Below are 22,954 nucleotides of genomic sequence, written 5' to 3' on the forward strand. Positions count from 1 at the left end.
ATTTTTAACAGTAAATTTGAAGAAATAGAAGAAAAATCCAATGGGGAAATAATTATAATGACTCAAAGTTTCAGATATTATTTCATAATCTATAGAAAATTTTCTAGTCAAGGTATGGACAACTTGGACATACCTTGGACAACAATTGGACAACAATTATGCTGTTCAAACTTGTTAAAAGTTATTCACGGAATCATGATGAGATAAAATCATCAATTGTATCTTTATTAGGGTCTTTAATTACAAATGTATGAGGATTATCTATCTATCTATCTATCCATTCATCTATCTATCATCTATATCTTAAGGTGAAAGATCCAAAATTCTTAATAACTTTTGACCTAATTATGAAGTTTGGAAATATCAATTATAGATTGAGAGTTGGTGAGAAGGATAGATAGGGTTAGTCAGGACAAAATGTCCACTTTGGAAATGAAACAATCTGACTCTGTACTCATCGTCCATATGGCCAGTTTTCAGTGGAGATATATCATTCAATCTTCTTGCTATTTGTATTGTGTTTCCATGTCTCTTTACAGGTATATACTTTATTTATTTATTTATTTATTTATTATTATTTTTTTAAATTTTTTTATTAGTTGGAGGCTAATTACTTCACAACATTTCAGTGGGTTTTGTCATACATTGATATGAATCAGCCATAGATTTACACTTATTCCCCATCCCGATCCCCCCTCCCATCTCCCTCTCCACCCGATTCCTCTGGGTCTTCCCAGTGCACCAGGCCGGAGCACTTGTCTCATGCATCCCACCTGGGCTGGTGATCTGTTTCACCATAGATAGTATACATGCTGTTCTTTGAAACATCCCACCCTCACCTTCTCCCACAGAGTTCAAAAGTCTGTTCTGTACTTCTGTGTCTCTTTTTCTGTTTTGCATATAGGGTTATCGTTACCATCTTTCTAAATTCCATATATATGTGTTAGTATGCTGTAATGATCTTTATCTTTCTGGCTTACTTCACTCTGTATAATGGGCTCCAGTTTCATCCATCTCATTAGAACTGATTCAAATGAATTCTTTTTAACGGCTGAGTATATTCCATGGTGTATATGTACCACAGCTTCCTTATCCATCATCTGCTGATGGGCATCTAGGTTGCTTCCATGTCCTGGCTATTATAAACAGTGCTGTGATGAACATTGGGGTGCACGTGTCTCTTTCAGATCTGGTTTCCTCAGTGTGTATGCCCAGAAGTGGGATTGCTGGGTCATATGGCAGTTCTATTTCCAGTTTTTTTAAGAAATCTCCACACTGTTCTCCATAGTGGCTGTACTAGTTTGCATTCCCACCCACAGTGTAAGAGGGTTCCCTTTTCTCCACACCCTCTCCAGCATTTATTGCTTGTAGACTTTTGGATAGCAGCCATCCTGACTGGTGTTCGTTAATTGTACTCATTGTGGGTTTTGTTGCATTTCTCAATTATGAGTGATGTTGAGCACCTTTTCATGTGTTTGTTAGCCATCTGTATGTCTTCTTTGGAGAAATGTCTGTTTAGTTCTCTGGCCCATTTTTTGTTTGGGTCATTTATTTTTCTGAAATTGAGCTGCAGGAGTTGCTTGTATATTTTTTGAGATTAATTCTTTGTTGCTTCGTTTGCGATTATTTTCTCCCATTCTGAAGGCTCTCTTTTCACCTTGCTTATAGTTTCCTTTGTTGTGCAAAAGCTTTTAAGTTTCATTAGGTCCCATTTGTTTATTTTTGCTTTTATTTCCAATATTCTGGGAGGTGGGTCATAGAGGATCCTGCTGTGATTTGTGTCAGAGAGTGTTTTGCCTATGTTCTCCTCTAGAGTTTTATAGTTTCTGGTCTTACATTTAGATCTTTAATCCATTTTTGAGTTTATTTTTGTGTATGGTGTTAGAAAGTGTTCTAGTTTCATTCTTTTACAAGTGGTTGACCAGTTTTCCCAGCACCACTTGTTAAAGAGGTTGTCTTTTTTCCATTGTATATTCTTGCCTCCTTTGTCAAAGATAAGGTGTCCATAGTTCGTGGATTTATCTCTGGGCTTTCTATTCTGTTCCATTGATCTATATTTCTGTCTTTGTGCCAGTACCATACTGTCTTGATGACTGTGGCTTTGTAGTAGAGTCTGAAGTCAGGCAGGTTGATTCCTCCAGTTCCATTCTTCTTTCTCAAGATTACTTTGGCTATTCGAGGTTTTTTGTATTTCCATACAAATTGTGAAATTCTTTGGTCTAGTTCTGTGAAAAATACCGTTGGTAGCTTGATAGGGATTGCATTGAATCTATAGATTGCTTTGGGTAGAATAGCCATTTTGACAATATTGATTCTTCCAATCCATGAACACGGTATGTTTCTCCATCTGTTTGTGTCCTCTTTGATTTCTTTCATCAGTGTTTTATAGTTTTCTATGTATAGGTCTTTTGTTTCTTTAGGTAGATATACTCCTAAGTATTTTATTCTTTTTGTTGCAATGGTGAATGGTATTGTTTCCTTAATTTCTCTTTCTGTTTTCTCATTGTTAGTGTATAGGAATGCAAGGGATTTCTGTGTGTTAATTTTATATCCTGCAACTTTACTATATTCATTGATTAGCTCTAGTAATTTTCTGGTAGAGTCTTTAGGGTTTTCTATGTAGAGGATCATGTCATCTGCAAACAGTGAGAGTTTACTTCTTCTTTTCCTATGTGGATTCCTTTTACTTCTTTTTCTGCTCTGATTGCTGTGGCCAAACTTCCAACACTATGTTGAATAGTAGTGGTGAGAGTGGGCACCCTTGTCTTGTTCCTGATTTCAGGGGAAATGCTTTCAATTTTTCACCATTGAGGGTGATGCTTGCTGTGGGTTTGTCATATATAGCTTTTATTATGTTGAGGTATGTTCCTTCTATTCCTGCTTTTTGGAGAGTTTTAATCATAAATGAGTGTTGAATTTTGTCAAAGGCTTTCTCTGCATCTATTGAGATAATCATATGGTTTTTATCTTTCAATTTGTTAATGTGGTGTATTACATTGATTGATTTGCGGATATTGAAGAATCCTTGCATCCCTGGGATAAAACCCACTTGGTCATGATGTATGATCTTTTTAATATGTGTTGGATTCTGTTTGCTAGAATTTTGTTAAGGATTTTTGCATCTATGTTTATCAGTGATATTGGCCTGTAGTTTTCTTTTTTTGTGGCATCTTTGTCAGGTTTTGGAGATTAGGGTGATGGTGGCCTCATAGAATGAGTTTGGAAGTTTACCTTCTTCTGCAATTTTCTGGAAGAGTTTGAGTAAGGTAGGTGTTAGCTCTTCTCTAAATTTTTGGTAGAATTCAGCTGTGAAGCCATCTGGTCCTGGGCTTTTGTTTGCTGGAAGATTTTTGATTACAGTTTCGATTTCCTTGCCTGTGATGGGTCTGTTAAGATCTTCTATTTCTTCCTGGTTCAGTTTTGGAAAGTTATACTTTTCTAAGAATTTGTCCAGGTATATACTTTAAAAGAAATATTCTTAAAACTAATTTTTGTTCATGTAAGTGAAGATGGAAAATAACTAAGATCTTAAGAATAAAGTAATACAATTTTGGTAAATAGGTAAATTTTTGTCTGTATCTTTATCAACAAAAATATGTATACATATTGTGTTATTTGTTTTATTTTGAGAAACAGCTGAATTTTCACACTAAATTATAGGTGGATTTTCCCCTTAAAGGTAATCTAAGAATCTCTACGCTCACTTCCAAATATCTTAGGATCTCTTCTTTTGGATTTACTTTTAGGAAAAATTTATATGTCACAGAAGAAAGTATAGTTATTTAAAGATCACATCAAATATTTCATTTGCATTATTGACAAAAAATAAAACACTTGTCAGTATATCCAAAGAGAAAAGTACTTAGTTATAAAAACAAATGAGAAACTTACTGTACTTTATACCTAACTCTATTCATTTAGAAAATATTTTTGAGTATTACAAAAGAGAGAGAGAGAAATCACTCTCAATGGTTGAAGTCAAATATCACTGAAAATATTGAAAAGTGCATCTACATAATCCAAAAAAATTACTGAAGATATATTTTTACAAATGTCCTGATTAAAGGGGCTACATAAACAAGGAAGATGCATGTTTTTAAAAACAAAATAGGACACTTTCGTGGTCTTTTATGACTATGTTCTTCACCTACTCTTTTCACTGCAGTGATAGTCTGAGTAAATATGATGGAGGCAAACAGGACTCTGGTGACGGGGTTTGTTCTCACAGGACTCACAGATCTCCCAGGGCTGCAGGTCCCCCTGTTCCTGGTGTTCCTGGTCATCTACCTCACCACCATGGTGGGCAACCTTGGACTGATTTTTCTCATCTGGAAGGACCCCCATCTTCACACCCCCATGTATTCATTCCTGGGCAGCTTAGCCTTTGCAGACGCTTGTTCTTCCTCTTCTGTGACTCCCAAGATGCTAATGAATTTCTTATCTGTGAATCACACGATGTCCCTGGTTGAGTGCATCTCCCAATTTTATATTTTTGCTTCCAGTGCAAACACAGAATGTTTCCTCCTGGTGGTGATGGCCTATGACCGCTATGTGGCCATATGTAATCCCTTGCTTTACCCAGTGGTGATGTATAATACCTTCTGCATCCAATTAATAGGTGTTTCATATATTATTGGGTTTCTTCATCCCATGATGCATGTGGGTTTGTTATTTAGATTAACTTTCTGCAAGTCCAATGTAATACATTATTTCTACTGTGAAATTTTACAACTATTTAAGATTTCTCGTACTGACCCTAGAGTTAATATGCTCCTGATCTTTGTATTTTCAGTCTTTATACAGTCTTTCACTTTTATGAGTATCATTATCTCTTACACCCATGTTCTCTTTGCCATCCTGAAAAAGGAGTCTGAAAAGGGCAGGAACAAAGCCTTCTCCACCTGCAGCGCCCACTTACTCTCTGTTTCCTTGTTCTACGGCACTCTCTTCTTCATGTATGTGCGTCCTGGGTCTCGATCAGCTGAAAATCAGGATAAACTATATTCTTTATTCTATACAATCATAATTCCTCTGCTAAATCCTTTTATTTACAGTCTGAGGAACAAAGAGGTTATGGGTGCCTTGAAGAGAATAATAAATAAATAAACAGATTTTAAGGCAAAATTTGAACTGTTCTTTTCAAACTTTGCAAAATCAAGGGGTCTGCAGTTAAGAAAATTGGCCTTGGCTTTATCATTTAAACAGAGGGTAGTGTACAGGGCAGTTTCTAAGTACTATGTGATGAAAGTCAGCTTCAATGGCAAGAGGTGTTCATATCACAGAAAACTGAATTTTTAATGAAAAATAGAAATCCTTTCTAAAACTAAGGATTTAGGGTTTGCAGTGTTTCACTCTGTAAATTCCACCTAAATTAGATACAGTAGTATGCAATTTTACTGTGGCAGACATTTGCATGTTTCTTTGTTTGAAACTGGAGTGAGTGAGTGAAGCTAATTCTCTAAGCTTGAATATAAAAATTCTTGCTGTTTCTCAACTGTTCAGAGACTCAGATGAAACGACTTCTTGTAGGAGATTGTCCCTGAAGAGGAAAATTTCTTTGAATGAAGAAAAGGTTTAAAAAGCACAGAATACAGAGACTGGTGCATTTTACTGGAGAATAATGAAAGTTGGGATAAAATAAAAAATGGACTATTGAATTTGGCTCAAATATATGCAGGTACATAGTGCATTTTACTGGGAAATTATAGGCAATAGTGATATTCAAGAATTTGCAGATATTAAAAGATTTCAGAATGCATTTCCTCAGATAGTAGTAGTCTACTGTATTAATCTTTACATGTTTAATAAAATATAAATATAAATTCATATAATTTTCAAACTTATTATACTCTTGCATGTTTACTATTTGATTCATGTCAATGTATGACAAAAACCACTACAATATTGTAAAGTGATTAGCCTCCAACTAATAAAAATAAATGGAAAAAAATATGATGCAATTACACGATGCAACATTTCTTAACTTGTGTAAGTGCCACCCTGGAATGAGTCCCATTTCCAAAATGATTATAAAAACCTGCAATATAGTATCTATTGTTCTTTCATTGACTGCTCTGTACGGAATGTGGAGTGACTTTCTCCATTGGCTATATTCTAAATTTAAAGGAATTCTAAAGCAGTAAATGTAAAATTTGTTTGCACTTATAATAATATTGCTAGCTACCACTGCTGTTGCAAAGTCCTCAGGCGGTGACCTGGTATTTCTGATCAGTAAGGGAGAATTAAGAGGAAGAAATATATAGAAAGAAAATCTGATGTATGGACACAACAGGTATGCAGGGTAGGAGGATGCAAGGCTGAGAACTGAAGTGATGCAGCTCTTCTTCCCTGTCTTAGACCATCTTCAATCTTTCCCAGGGCACCTTCACTTTCACTTATTCTTAATAAGTGAACTTAAAATGATTATATGAATGTAGTCAGCCATCTAAACAGGCAGTGACAAGAAAAATGAACACACTGAAGCAAATGAATTAGACAGTTCTACAAATCAAATCAGTACTGGGAGAAAATGATCCTTATCATATAAATGGAAGAACTTAATAGGAGCATCTCTGGTGCTGATAGAGATTGAAGTTTCTAATCCATCCATGCTTCTGCAAGGTGTCCTGTCCTCTCTTCAACCAGTTGGGGGAAAGGGTTTAGATTTGTGAAAAAGGACACGATTACTAATATTTCAAAGCACAAGTACTGTGAAGCCATATAATATCCAAACTCACCAGAAAAAAATCTCACATATTGAAGTATTTATTTTTTGAGAGTAATTTTGGAGAGAACTGACCGCTGGAGGGAGTCAATAGTGCATTTACATCCTTTAAGTTGGTGATTCTAAAATTGGCAAGTTTAGGCTCCCTCATTCTAAAATATAGCTCATCAAGCCATTTCCTAGGAACAAAGGAAATCTTGGTTTCCTAAGTTAAATAACCTGCAGTGGATAACACTGAAAGTATAGCAACCACAAGCAGACTGTGTTCCTGACAAACAGTCCCAGATTTCGGGGTAGAAGAAGATCTACAACTTTCTAGATAGAGAGACTGGATGACTAACAAAGTAAAGATAAGTACAGTAATATCTGATGTCTCATTTTTTGCACTGAAAATAGAGATAATGGAACAACATTTATAAACTACTGAGAAAAATAATGGGTTCATGAGTAGTGTTGTGTAAAGGGATTGTGAATGATCGTGCAAACTGTGTGCACCACTTAACGCAGGAGCACCATTCACAAAACAATATTGTGTTGCTGGCTGCCCTGTGTTTTAGACACCATAAGCAATGATACAATAGATAATGATGCTGTGATTGGGAACAGTATTTTAAGTAGTTAGCTTTTGAAGACTATAAAACAAATAGCATTTCATCACTCTTCTAGGTGAATTTTGGCAAATATCAGGGGATACTTTACTCCAATTAAGAGCCCGTGTTATGTAGTATAAACTGTATGCCATGACTCACTTTGAAACACTGTTTTCTACTTGGCTTCTCTGGTTGCTCAGATGGTACAGAATCTACCTGCAATGTGGGAGACCTGGGTTTGATCCCTGGCTTGAGAAGATCCCCTGGAGAAGGAAATGGCAACCTACTCCAGTATTGCCTGGAGAATCCCATGGACAGAGGAGCCTGGTGGGCTACAGTCCATGGGGACACAAAGAGTCAGAATTGACTGAGTGACTAACACTGAAGTCTATAAGAGCAATTTTTGTCATTTCTTTTCTATTTGTAGACAAACCTCAATTTAAGGTTCTTGAGAATGCAATGCTTGAGGGGTAGTCTGACTCACTATAATAGCTAGTGTTGAGTGACTCATTCAGCATGAGTTATAGATCACACTGTCCATTGATTCATATATATTCCCTGTCACAGACACTGTTGGTGCCTGTCCATGTCTTTTTTATACATCTTCATCTGAGGGCTTTGTATGATGGCCAGAGCCATTTTAACCCTCATTTAAGGCAAACTGTAAGAACTGGGAAATGACTACTATTCACAGAATCTCCCTTAGACCATTTATCAACCAATGACTGACAGGAGTCAGTGAACAAATACCTCAGACATTTGCCCTTTAGTTGATATAAATTTGACATTTATGCTCTATACTGGCTTATGGTGTTTCCAAAAAATGATTAAGCTTGATTGCCCACAGCTGTAACCTGTTTGGTAAATTACTCTTTATCAGCTGCATTTCCTTTCCTATTTCACTTCATCACTTTCTCAGTCATCAACTATTCACAGTTAAATAATGTCTCAGTCTCTGAGATACAACCTAAGACACCCTGTACCCCTTCTATTTCTGGCAGAAAACAAACCAGGTACCACTTTTGCCCTAGGGTTTTATGCATGAACTAGGCATACCTGTACTACCCTATTTCAATGTGATGAAATTATTACTTCTACAGAAATCTCAATGGTTGTGGGTCCTCCCACTACTTTGAATATGCTCCATCTATCCAGATGTTATTCAGATCTAAGCAGAATGTTAAAGCGAGTTTTTCTTTTACCTCATACCTTTAAGAGTCTGTGCCCTACCACATACATATACAATATACTCTACCAAAGTTGATGGTGAATGTCCATTTTAACTTGGTATCTGAAATATGTGTGTGCATGCTAAGTTGCTTCAGTCATATTCTACTCTTTGTGACCCCATGTACTGTAGCCCACCATGCTCCTCTGTCCATGGGTTTCTCCAGGCAAGAATACTGGGGTAGGTTGCCATTTCCTCCTCCAGGTTATCTTCCCAACCCAGGGATTGAATCCACATCTCTTATGTCTCCTGCATTGGCAGGTGGGTTCTTTATCACTAGCACCACTTGGGAAGACCATCTGAAATAAACACTTTAGTTATTAAAAAGAATCTTAAATTTTATAATTAAGGATACTTCATTTGTCCTTCAGGTACCATCTATTTCCATTTTTGCCATCAAAGTTTTGCATTCATTATGTCAGGAAATCTGGAAGACCCAGCAGTGGCCACAGGACTGGAAAAGGTCAATCCTCATTCCAATTCCCAAGAAGGGTAGCACTAAAGAATATGCTAACCATCGGACAATCACACTCATCTCCTATGCTAGTAAGGTCATGCTTAAAATCTTGCATGCTAGGCTTCAGAATTATGTGAACTAAGAACTTCCAGATGTCTAAGCTGGATTTAGAAAAGGAAGAGGAGCTAGAGATCAAATTGCCAACATTCGCTGGATTATAAAGAAAGCAAGGGAAACTCAGAAAAACATCTATCTCTGTTTCATCAACTATGCTAAAGCCTTTGACTATGTGGATCATGACAAACTGTGGAATGCTCTTAGAGAGATGGGAATACCAGACCACCTTACCTGTCTCCTGAGAAACCTATGCGCAGGCCAAGAAGCAACAGTTAGAACCCTGTATGGAATAACTGACTGATTCAAGATCGAGAGAGGAGTACGACAGGGCTGTCTGCTGCCACCCTGCTTGTTTAACCTATATGCTGAGCACATCGTGAGAAATGCCTGGCTGGATGAGTGACAAGCTGGAATGAAGACAGGTGGGAGAATCAACAACCTCAGATATGTGGATGATACCACTCCAATGGAAGAGAGTGAAGAGGAACTAAAGAGCCTCTTGATGAGGATGAAGGAGGAAGAGTGAAAGAGCTGGCTTAAGACAAGTATTGAAAAAACTAAGATCAGGGCATATGGCCCCATTACTGCACGGCAAATAGAAGGAGACAATGTGGAAATAGTGACAGATTTCCTCTTCTTGGACTCCAAAATCACTGCGGATGGTGACAGAAGCCATGAAATCAGATGACTGCTTCTTGGCAGGAAAGCAATGACAAACCTAGACAGTGTGTTGACAAACAGAGACATTACCCTGCCAACAAAGGTATGTGTATTCAAGACTACATAGTCTTCCCAGTGGTCATGTACGGCTGTGAAAGCTGGACTATAAAGAAGGTAGAATGCTGAAGAATTTATGTTTTCAAACTGTGGTGCTGGAGAAGACTCCTGAAAGTCCCTTGGGCAGCAAAGAGATCAAACCAGTCAATCTTAAGGGAGATCAACCCTGAATATTCACTGGAAGGACTGATTCTGAAGCTGAAGCTCTAGTATTTTGGCCATCTGATGCAAACAGACAACTCATTGGAAAAGTCACTGATGCTGGGAAAGACTGAGGGCAGAAGGAGAAGAAGGCATCAGAGGATGAGATGACTGGACATCATCACCGTTGCAATGAACATGAACTTGGGCAACTCTGGGAGATGGTGAGGGACAGGGGTGTGCTGCAGTCCATAAGGTCGCAAAGAGTCAGACATGACTGGGCAACTCAACAACAACATTTCCATTTTTACTGTCCTACAAATGAATGCCAGATTTCGGTTAAAACTTGTGAGACAAACAAACTAATAACAACAACAAACCAAGAAAGAAACAACCCAATATCAAAATAGAAAACACTAAAAAGAACTCGTGTCAGATATGACTCAGAAGTTGGGATTATCAATCAGCAAATTTAAAATGACCATGATTACTATGTTAAAGTTTCTATGCATGAAGAGATTTTAGAGAGAATTCCAGAGAGAGAGAGAGAGCATTTTTTAAAAGTCAAGTGAAAGTGCTAGAAATACATATTTTTTAAAACATGAGAACAAAGGTAAGCGTATTTTTGGTGAGCTCATCAGTAAATAAGACATGGACAAATCCGTGAACTTGAATATACATTAATGAATATTATCAAAATTAAATATAAATAAGAAAAAAGTAAAAAAAAAAACCCAGGATATTCACATACTATGAAAGACCATCAAGTTATCTAATATGTGTGTAACTGGAAACTGAGAAGAAGAGTGGAGCTGAAGAAATGTTTGAAAACATAATTGTCAAGAATTTTTCAAAGATAGTGAAAGTCATCAAACCAAAGATTCAAGAAGCACACAGAACCTGAGGCAGAATAACCAAAACAAACAGAAACCAAATCACAACAAAATAAAAATGCAGAACAACTGGACACATTATATTAAAGCAGCTAAAAACTAGAGATAAAAAGAAAAGTTTGAAGGTAGCTAGAGGGGAAGAAAAAGTATACAGTCAGAAGATAACTGAGTATTGAGTGACATATTTCAAATTGTGGGGGGAAAAGACCTGCCAACTCAGAATTCTACCTAACAAAAAATAAGTTCCAAAAATGGATGTGGTCCCAGTCCCTAGTTTGGGGGCATTTTCTCCCTGCTGAGGGTCACGCACCTGCTTTTGAGATCTGGCTCTTTACTCCCACAGATATAGGGGCAGGTTTAGAGGATGGGCCAGGAAGCTTGGAGCTGGGTGGGTTGACCCTCTTACCTGGTGGGCCTCCAACACCCCTCTTGTGTGTCTCCTTCAAAACAAACCAGGAATGGGGCAGGGGAGGACAGTGGCTGAAGTTTCTGGGTTCCTGGGAACTCAGTGCCATGTGAGTTCTGCAGAGGAATGGCATGGTGGGTCCTTTAGGGTGCAATGAAGCTGGAACCTCAAGGCAGCTGGACTTCTCAGCCTGAGGGCTAGTCTGCGGCCAGGGTGAGAGTGACTCTGAAGGGCCTCCCCAAGCCTTAGGCCGTCTTCCTGGTGCAGCAAACAGGACAAGGTGAAGCTGAGGCGAAACCCAGAGGGGTTCCTGGACAACAGAACTTTATAGAAGCTCAGAAGCAGAAGAGGATCACCCGGCGGGAAGGTGTTTTAGGATCTACTGTCTTGAGACTTTGCATCTCAATGTCAGTATGTGTGTAGCTGTGTCCCCTGCTGCAGAAGTAGGCGGGGGAGGCTGACAACAAGGAGGCTCTTCAGGGGCAGGCAAAGAGGAGTCGGTCACTTTGACCTTTGAGTGTGAAGTGTCCCCCTTTGTCCAGGTCACCACTCTGGGCTTTCCCACGCTTTCAAACTGAGGCGGGGAAAGAAGAAAGGCAGAGAAACTGAGGGAACAGACCCTGGGATTTGTGCCAGGGCTTTTGGAAAAGGAAATGGCAACCCACTCCAGTGCTCTTGCTGAGAAAATCCTATGGATGGAGGAGCCTGGTGCAGGCTACTGTCCATGGGGTTGCAAAGAGTCAGACATGACTGAGCGACTTCACTTTCTTTCTTTTGGAGTTAGGTTTTTCATTCAATACATAGGAAACAGTAAATTGGGGACAGGAAGAATGGAGGCTGGAAAAGGCAATGGCGACCCACTCCAGTACTCTTGCCTGGAAAATCCCATGGACAGATGAGCCTGGTAGGCTGCAGTCCATGGGGTCGCAAAGAGTCGGACACGACTGAGCGACTTCACTTTTACTTTTCACTTTCATGCATTGGGGAAGGAAATGGCAACCCACTCCAGTGTTTTTGCCTGCAGAATCCCAGGGACGGGGGAGCCTGATGGGCTTCCATCTATGGGGTCGCACAGAGTTGGACACGACTGAAGTGACTTAGCAGCAGCAGCAGCAGAATGGAGGCAGAGAGTTTTGAGGAAAATGGCTGGAAGAAGGGTAAAATTCACTGACACTCTTGATTTAAAACCCCATGTCAATCATTGCTTTGTTCTTAAACAAAGAAACCTGGGACACAATAAAAAAAAATAGAATATAAAATAAAAATGTTTGTGACAAAAATGGAAAAAAAAATCATTATCTGAAGTCCTAGAGGAAAGGAAAACATTAAAGGAAGTTCTTTAGGCAGAAGGAATATGATACCAAAGAGAATCTTGGTGGTACACAAACAAATATTACTGAAAATAGTTAAAACATTCATATAAAAGGATCTTTCTTATTTTGGATTAGTCTAAGATGTAACAGAATGCCAAAAAAGAGTAGCAATATATCATACTTTTACAGATAAAATATATGACAATATAGCAAAAAGACTGGAGGGAGAATTTGCAAGTATATTCTTGTTAGATTATTACCCTACAAATATAGTGGCATAAAAATATTTGAAGGTAGATGTGATTAAAGTAATATATTGTATATCCTAAGAGAATGACAAAAATAGACATGTATAAATAAGCCAAATATAGATATAAAATAGAGTAATAAAGTTTCTATACTCCAAAAGCAGGCAGGGAAAGAACAGAAGAATAGAAGATAGAATAGAACAGAGAATAGGATTGGCCTGAATCTCCTGCGGGTCTCACGTTGGCAGGTGGATTCTTTACCACTGAGCACCTGGGAAGCCGGAATAAGAATAAATAACCTGAATATTTGTACACTTTTTTAAAATTTGGATTTTTAGTTAAAAGTTTTCAGGAAAAAAATCCAAGTATATATATTTTATATAAAACAGATAAGCAGAAATAGCTAAATCATCTTCTAGGAATTTTTTGAGAGAAGTACCCAAATATTTTTTTCGACATTCTAGGGAAAGACATAAGCGTAGGGAAAAGACAGCAAAGTAAAATATATTGCTACCTGAGCTTTGGTCAAAATAAGACAATATTGTGGCTTCCACTAGAGGTCCCAGGAATTTTTCTCCATGAAGCTCAATATGAATACTGATTTCCAGTATTGGAAGAGATGGAGTCAGAGGTGTGCAAAATTTAACCCTTGGTGCCCAAAGCTGGCCTGCACTGGCCAGACCGAAGCCTGGAGGCCAGTTTGGAAATGAGAGTGAAATGGAGTTGGCCACGTTTGGAAGAAAATCCAGGGTGAGCTTATTTCTCTGGTCAGGAAGAAAAGATGACTAGACTTTTAATAAGAGAGCAAGGACTACTTAGCATTGCTATTAAAAAAAAGGAAAGATAGACAAATCAGACTGTGGTAAATCAAAGTCTGAAGTTTAGATACCCCTTAAGCCCACCCTTGTGGTCCCATCAGAATCTTGTCATATCATACATCACATTAACATCTCCTTACTTTAGGAGAAGGACAAAGGTAAATGAAAAGAGAATCAGAGTAGGAATTTAAACTCCTTTCTCTAGAGTTATTACTCCAAACATACTAAACAGGAACAGCAGGTTGCAAAACTGCATAATTTTCTTATCTGCAAACACGCAGATGTATGTATATTTGTATAATATATGATACACAAATTTTAAAGATTTATATTAAAATACTAGTAGTATATATTTTTGTGCTGTGCTGTCCTTAGTCGCTCAGGTCGTGTCTGACTCTTTGAGACCCCATGGCCTGCAGCCCGCCAGGCTCCTCTGTCCATGGGGATTCTCCAGGCAAGAATGCTGGAGTGGTTGCCCTGCCCTCCTCCAGGGGATTTTCCCAACCCAGGGATGGAACCCAGGTCTCCCGCATTGCAGGCGGATTCTTTACTGTCTGAGCCACCAGGGAAGCCAAGTATATATTTATAGATGATTATAAAATATTTTATTTTCCTATGTTTATCAATATTTTCAAATATTTCTGCAGGGGACAGCTGCATTTGTGAAATAAAATAATTTCAGAGTGAATGAAAGATACTGACAATGAGTCTGTCATTGACCAAACTCTATTCAGTTTCCCTTGAGTTCTTTTTCAACCAGGCTTGATTTTTGAACTTTCATATTCATCCCTGAATTGTCCAGTTTTAGAAAGAATCCTGCTAAGGCAGTTTGACCAGTGCTACCCCTACCCTTGATATCTGATCATCCTTGATACATAATTAGGTTCCTTATCCTCTACCATCTCCCAGGTGATGTCTGATCACTTTAACCTGCCTTCAGCAATGCTGTGAAATAGCTTCAGCCAAAATTCCCCTTATTCCTGATGTATCCTCTCGGTAATTTTTCACCTACTGCCTCCCTCCCCACTCCTTGGCTGTAAGTACTCACTTGCTTATGCTATATTCAGAGATGAGCTCAACATCTCTCCCCCATTGCATGATCCCATTGAAGTGGTCCCTATACCTATTAAAATGTTGTTGTTGCTTAGTCACTAAGTCATGTCCAACTCTTTGCAACCCTATGAACCGTAGCCTGCCAGGCCCTTCTGCCCATGGGATTCCCCAGGCAAGAATACTGGAGTGGGTTGCCATTTCCTTCTCTAGTGCATCTTCCCAACCCAAGGACTGAATCTATGTCTCCTGCATTGGCAGGCGGATTCTTCACTGCTGAGCCACCCAGCCACCCACATATCTACTAAAATATTCTCCCCTTGAATAAGGTCTTCCTTATCAGCTTCAGCAAGTGTCACTAAATTATCTTTTCTTCATAGCACCCAGATTGGAGAAGAAGAAATAAATATATTTTAAACAGATGGTTTTTCTTTACTTCTTTGCCTTTCACTAGCAAAATTCTAAGAAAGCAGAATGTGGGTTAATAAGTCTATCAAACAATATGCCTTTTTTCCCTCCTATGTTGCCAGCCACATTTGAGTTTTTTTAACCTTTTAGATATAAAACCAAGATGTCACAAGTAAGTAAATTAAGGTTTATTATGTAATATATAAATGTTCATGGATAATTCTGTTAATGCACAAAAAGAAAATCTGAACTTGTTACCACCTTGTTCAAACTCCTTCAACAGTCACCCTTTAAGGTGGGGGTAAAGAACAAAGTCCCTCATCTGCCCTCCAAGGCCACATGTTACCTACATATACCAGCCTCTCTGACCCCATGTGGCTCCTCCTTGCTTCTCTTTTTGTAAACCTCATTTACCATGTTGTGATTGTCCAATTAGCTAGGCTCTTTGATAATCTGACAGTCCCTGCAATGATGAAGGCACTGTGAATGGGACCTGTCTACAAGCAATAATCACCTTGCTACAGATGAATATCCCTAGGCCACACACAAACTTACTGAAACAAAATCTGCATTTTAACAGGATTTCCAGGAGATCCACAGGCAATAAAGTTTGAAAAGTACTGTCTAGGTCTCTTCCCACTGTGGTCTTTGGTTTTGTTTTTCTTTTGCTTCTCCTCTGACCATTGCTTTGTAAGATTTCTCATCAAATTTCAGCTTAAAGCTAGAGGTTAGGTGTGATTCTGGAAAGTGAGCTACAGTTAACACGAGGAGGACAACTTGGGGTTCACCCCTCAATGTAATCTAGAACTTAGAATAATTAAAATCATGTCTGATTAGCTCAGACAACAGGATACTAAGCAGAGAATCAACATTTATAGATAAATTGAAACTTTCATAAACATATCAGAAGTGTCACCTGTGCTGGAAGATAATGGCATAAAGTGTGATTTTTATTGTTAAAACTGGAGCTATCTACAATGATGGATGTTTATAACTGTAGGGCCTACAATGCTCAATGGGACAACTGGATTTCTCATACATGTCCATGTCCACCATAAGCTGTAAACACTTAGCTTTGTCCTAAAGGAAATCCTTGGGTGGTATCAGGGGAATTTTAGTCCTTCATTCTGCCTCCTTCTGGCAAAAACATACACCTGTGTAACTGGTTGACTGTTCTGTTCAGAGAAATTAATATAAACTACAATTTCTTGAGTTTGGGAAGTGAAGTCTTCAAAAATGAATCAGTGTGCAAAGAATTGCTGTCTGTGTTATTGTCATTTCTGTGTTGCTGTAGATTTTTCTACTCTAGAAAGCCTGAAGTATTGAAAGGATATCCACAATTTCTCGTAAGTTATGGGTAAGAGAGAAATGATTTGTATAATAGTAGCTATTCTTTGTATAAAAATTTAAAATACTGTTTAATTTAAAATAATTTTAGATTGGGTTCAAAAGATGTCCAAATAGCCAGGTAGAGAAGAAAAAATTAGTGAACTAATTGTGTATTTTTGTGACTAAAAGTTAGATATGTAAAATAGCTATAAGAATTGTTTCCTTTAAATTAAGTGTTTTATTATTTTTTAACTATAAAGATTTTATGAGGTAAATTTTGGTGAGCCAGAAAGTTAAATAATTTAAAATTAGGTTTAATGTTTCAGGTCATATGTTTCTTATATAAGAAATCATTTTAATGATTCCAACAAAAAGAATCACTCTGATTAATTAAATGCTGATTAAAAATTTTAAGGTAAATCACTTAAATATTAATTCCTCTATTCCTTCACCTACTTATGAGAATAATTTTAATATATAGTATAGAAATATATATATATTCAAATACAAATGAAAAAATATATCATATATATGTATGCTATGAAATATACATAAATATATGTAAAACATGTTTTCACATATGAAAACATATGTAAAACATGTTTTCATATGAAAAATATATGTAAATCATATATACATTTATGTTAGAAAATATATAGACAAAGTTTCTCCATTGTGTTTTCTAGTATTTATGAATTAGTAAGTACTTGTGGGATGATTCAATGGTAGAAAATCTGCCTGCAATGCAGGAGACACGGGTTCAATCCCTGGGTCGGGAAGATCCCCTGGAGTAGAAAACGGCAACCCGCTCCAGTATTCTTGCCTGGAGAATCCCATGGACAGAGGAGCCTGGCGAGCTGCAGTCCACGGGGTTGTAGAGTTAGACATGACTGTGAGGCTGAGCACGCATGCAAAGTACCCACCCACGTATTAAATTTGATAATTCTCAATTACTTATTGATTAGGATTGAACAAGGAAGGAAATTTCATATAAAAATCTACTTAACTGAAATTATTGATGATCATTATATTGCCTGTATTCAAGATCCAGTTTTTTCACTGTTTTTGATTCCCTCTCAAAACTAAATATCCCACAATTGGTAAAGAGTAAAGTGCTCTCAAGTTAAATGAGCAGGATTTCTAGATAAGGTCAGTTCTAATCCCCGTAATAACAAAGAGAAAGCAATTTTGAATATGGAATTTTCTGACAGTACCAATATATTTATGATCAATACAAAATTTATAAAATAAAATTTTAAATTGAATCCTCTTTTTCATACACAAAGTCTATAGGAAAATAAACTTTGAATAAATAAATTTTTTCAGGACAGATAACCTCAGGGCACACCAGTTAAAACCCTCACTCCCGAGTCTCTGAGCCTTCCTCTTTACAGCTTCCCCCTGTTATCCGAAAGTTGAACATTTCTTTGAAACCTTTTAAAAGCTGAAATGGCATAAACAGAAGAAGCTATAACCTTAGGACCCATCTTCCTAACAGATGGACAAAATAAATCAAGATACAGTACAGATGTTCACAAACACAATTCAGAGCAATGATGACTTGATGTTGAAAAGATAACTATAGTTCCCTGAGGAAGGAGCTTGGTGGCGTCACTCTGGCTGCTGGGGGTATGTGTTGTCTCTCTAATTGCTTGCTGCAAAAGAAATGCTGAGCACTGCTTTTGCCTTTTTATTGGTAATAGCAAAATTCCTCTTCAGATCTCACTCGGTTATTAATATAGTTTTTTCACACAAGAAAAGTGGCAGTAAAGCCAACTTTTGAATAGGGGACATACCTGTATTTCCTCTTTGGTCTTTCTTGGATACTGCCTCTCTCAAATACTTCCTTGTCAGCTCTTTTTCGGGTTGTCTTTCCTATATGTATCCATCTATGGCTCTGATATTTTCCATCTGTTACCACCTCTCTGCTATTTCCTTTCATCAATATATACTGCCTGCCCACTTTTCCTGTTTCCTTTCTCCTCTCAACTCCTTCCTCTCCCATTTTTTGAAAACTTTCATCAAAATATTCTAGAGAAGAAAGAAAACCCTGTAAGTGTCTAGGAGAAGTAGAGAAATGTCAGCAGCTCTCTACCTTTCTTGGGGTACTCCATACTCTTCCACCCACTCGTTTCTCATTCACTTCTTAACTATGGTCTGGCCTCAACTCAATCACAGAATGCAAACTGCTCTCACTAAAGCCACTAAAAATCCCTTAATTTTCACACTCAATGAAACCTGATCATCCTTTGTCCTATTAGACCATTTATTTTGGCATCTGACATGTCCTTCTGTGCTTCTTGTAGTTCTTTTTGAGTATCTTTTCTCTCTAAGTTCACAGCACTCAGTGTTCCAGTTCCTTCCTGCTTTTCGGCTTAGAATTCTTTTCTGGTCTCTCCCTAGTCTTTCTCTGTTGTGAACTAGGACTCTTGGTTACCACAGGAAATGAGTTAATTAAATGGAAATGGCTCTAACATAGGATGAGAGAATGGAGAAATTGGGTGAAAAAACGATCTGGAACAGAAGGAAGGAAGCAAAGGAGCCAATCGATGGCCAAAATCATGTCCCAACACCAGCTCAATGAGACCTGCTGTCCCTACTGTTGAATTTGGAAGGCCAGCTGACACAATGCCATGGCCATGGATGCAGAATGCATTTGCTGGAGCCTTGATATCGCGGTCTTTGCAACCAATATTCTCTTTTGTCCCTGTGCCTTTTCTCTTTATTTCCATATTCTAAATGGAGGTTTTGTGGATTTGGTTTGCCAAATCTAGATCAAGTTCCCTCACTCTGTGTGCAACAGGAATGGAAAAGTCAGATTCTAGTTCTGTTGGTTTCTTTTTTAAAATTAATTTTTATTGGTATATAGTTGATTTACAATGTTGTGTTAGTTTCTCCTATACAACAAAGTGAATCAGTTATACATATACATACGCATATACCTAGTTCCCATATAGGTCATTATGGCCATCATCTTTTGGCTTCTTGAATGGGTGATACCTCTACCGGCCACCAAGGCTATGTGGCAGAAAAAGTGGTCAGATGTTGGCTATCAAATATATGCTGTGTATCCACTGTGCAACTGCTTTAATACAACTTCCTCAAGTTTCTTTCCATGTCCTTCTTTATGCACACTCTTCAATCGATAGGTTATTAATAAATATGCCTTCAGCTACTCCCCAAACTCCTAAGACATTACTTATATGAAGGTATAGTAGACTCATATTACTAAGTACATCTCCTCTTAATGTTCAGAGGATGCTCGCTGCATAAACTGGCCACTGTAGCTGAGACCTTGATTTCAATTTTTGATGATTATCTAGTCAGTCACCGCGTACCTCCTCTCTCCTTCACTAACCCACCCTTTCATATCTAATGTCGTCAGGTCCTAGTGACCGCACTTTGAATTCTTCTGCATCTATCTCTTTGTTTCTCTCATAACTACCAAAGTTATATTGCCAACAGACTAGACACTATACATGCATTTGAATCACTTGTGGAGCATTTTTTTAAAGTACAGATTGTTAGAACTCCATCTTGATCCACTGAATTAATTTCTACAGTAATACCTCACAATAGATGTCCTGCATAAAAAGCTCCACAGACAATTCTGATGGATAATCTGGTTAGAAATCCCCTGGACAATAGCAACATTTCCTGAAGAGTATCCCTGACCCCAGTTTCTCCTCCATGATATCTGTTTTCTGCACTATTGAAAAACTAAATTAAAATACTCTCCAGTGTCTCTCCCTGTCTTAAAAACTTTCAGTATGTACATATTACCTGAGGCAAAAAGCTCAAGATCCTTCACATGGTATTCAATTCATTTTATAACCCTGCTTCTTTTGAACATCTATTCCCTTGACTGATAATCCATGTCCCAGACTCAGAATTTCCCTACCACAGTCTATCAAGTTCCCACAAATTTAGCAAATGGTTAGAATGTTTCTTTTACGTAAATATATTAATTTCAGCACATTATTTGAACTGAAATTATTATACTGATTGACATCTCTTCAGATCCCCCAAATAGTTCATTATAGTAATATTTTATGAAATTAAAAGAAGTATGATTTCTTTTGACCCCAGTTTCCAAGCATTCAATTCATAAAACCATAGTGAATGTTCTTTCTACATTTTTTGCATTTTATTTCAGGGGACTTCCAGTGAAGATATGGAAGAGGAAAATATAACGTTGCTGACAGAGTTTGTCCTCACAGGACTTAAGTATCAACCACAGTGGCAAATCCCCTTGTTCCTGGTATTCTTGGTGATATTCCTCACCACCATTGTGGGGAACCTTGGTCTTATTGCTCTCATCTGGAATGACTCTGAACTTCACATCCCCATGTACTTATTCCTCGGGAGTCTGGCCTTTGTGGATACTTCCATATCATCCACAGTGACCCCCAAGATGCTGGTCAACTTCTTCATCAAAAGCAAGACGATCTCTCTCTCTGAATGCATGGTACAATTTTTTTCTTTTACAGTCAGTGCAACCACAGAATGCTTTCTCTTGGCAAGTATGGCATACGATCGCTATGTGGCCATATGCAACCCTTTACTTTATCCAGTGATTATGACGAATAGACTATGCATGCGACTGTTGGTCTCATCATTTGCAGGTGGTGTTCTTCATGCCTTTATTCATATAGGTTTTTTATTTAGATTAACCTTCTGCAGTTACAACACGATACATAACTTTTACTGTGATATTATGCCACTGTTCAAAATTTCTTGTACTGACCCTTTTATTAATATTCTGATGGTTTTTATTTTCTCTGGTTCAATACAGGTGTTCACCATTCTGATTGTGCTTATTTCTTATACACTAGTTCTCTTTACAATTTTAAAAAAGAAGTCTGTTCAAGGTATAAGGAAGGCCTTCTCCACCTGTGGAGCCCACCTCCTCTCTGTCTCTTTATACTATGGGCCTCTTCTCTTCATGTATATTCGTCCTGAATCCACACAATCAGATGATCACGATATGATGGACTCTCTCTTTTACACTGTCATAATCCCTTTGTTAAATCCAATTATCTACAGCCTGAGAAATAAGAAAGTCATAGACTCGCTGATGAAAATGTTAAAGAGGAATATTTAGGTCTCATAATATCTGTTCTCTTTCCATTAAAACAGTCATAAAACTTCAGATCAGATTTTGTTATGTGATGACTAGTGTTCAATTTTTTTGTAGTTATAACTGTCATTATTTTAATGACTTAAGATGTTAGTTTCTAGCAAATTCCTTAAAATGTCTATATCTTTTTCAAAAACACAAAGGTATTTTAATTAAGTGTTCATATCATACTAAAATAACTAAAGCAGAAAACACATGAAAACATTTTACATGCTTGTATATTCTGTATGGTTTTATAAGTGAATTTATTAAGTATATTTTAAGCGCTAAAATAGTGTTGTACCTCTGAAAATTACTTGAGCACGATGTCTTTGATACAATATAACTGTATAAAAATGAAAGTCAGTTGCTCAGTTGTGTCCGACTCTTTGCAGCCCCAAGGAATGCAGCCTGTCAGGCTCCTCTATCCATGGAATTCTCCAGACAAGAACACTGGAGTGGGTAGCCATTTTCTTCTTCCCTTCTCAAGGGGATCTTCCCAACCCAGGGATCGAACCCAGTTTCCCACATTGCAGGTGGATTCTTTACCGTCTGAGCCACCAGGGAAGCCTGATATATACAATATAGCTGTATAGCCTGGAGACACGTATCACATTTAACTCCACAGTAGAGGTGGGTTTGTGTTTGAGTGAACAGTGGCAAATCCCAGGAATTCTGCTAGCCATCAAAAAGTCTTTTACTCTACCGAATCTCACTTCTTGTGGGGACCAATTCACCAATTTCAACCTAATCAGGAACACCCTCACAAAAACACCCCCAAATAATGTTTAAGTAGGTATCTGGACAGCCCATGGATTAGTTGACACATAAAATTAACAATTACAAGTTCACTTGCTGTCAACTTAGTGCCCATACACATATCTTAAAAATTATATTCTATTTCTAAATAATGATAATAACAAGGAATAATTCCACCTAACATGATACAACTCTGCTGTGTACAACCGAAAATGTATTACCTCTTCCCAAGAGTGGAGGTAAAATCTTTGAGTGAAGTTTGCTATTCATTTTCTTTGATATCGGGTAATACAATGCCAAATTAACAACACTTTATTATGATAATACAAAGTCTGTACATCTTAGGTCTCATGATAAGGGAATAAGAATGGAAAGAAAACAAAGACAAGTGCTATACAGACACAAATATATTCATATTAAACTAAGAAGGAAATCTCTTGGCAATTACAATCCTCATATCTGTAACTGGACATGTGATTGTTGTTGGCATTTTAACTAACTTCTTTGACTACCCATTCTGTGTTCTCTTTGCCTTCAGCAAGCACCTGACTCAGGTGGTCATTGTTCTTCCCTTGGT

General features: G+C 37.7%; 2 protein-coding genes across 2 annotated transcripts; both read left to right on the plus strand.

Moving 5' to 3' along the window:
* The first annotated feature begins 4,173 nt into the window (after positions 1 to 4,173).
* On the plus strand, positions 4,174 to 5,106 carry LOC122428827 (olfactory receptor 5AC1-like). The gene has a single exon (XM_043448953.1). The coding sequence runs from the start codon at positions 4,183 to 4,185 to the stop codon at positions 5,104 to 5,106; it is 924 nt and encodes a 307-aa protein (XP_043304888.1). The 5' UTR covers positions 4,174 to 4,182.
* Positions 5,107 to 20,652: 15,546 nt separating this feature from the next.
* On the plus strand, positions 20,653 to 21,603 carry LOC122428832 (olfactory receptor 5H2-like). Its single transcript, XM_043448956.1, has one exon. The coding sequence runs from the start codon at positions 20,674 to 20,676 to the stop codon at positions 21,601 to 21,603; it is 930 nt and encodes a 309-aa protein (XP_043304891.1). The 5' UTR covers positions 20,653 to 20,673.
* The last annotated feature ends 1,351 nt before the right edge of the window (positions 21,604 to 22,954 follow it).

The sequence above is a fragment of the Cervus canadensis genome, chromosome 27, assembly GCF_019320065.1.
Source record: "Cervus canadensis isolate Bull #8, Minnesota chromosome 27, ASM1932006v1, whole genome shotgun sequence".
Taxonomy (NCBI): domain Eukaryota; kingdom Metazoa; phylum Chordata; class Mammalia; order Artiodactyla; family Cervidae; genus Cervus; species Cervus canadensis.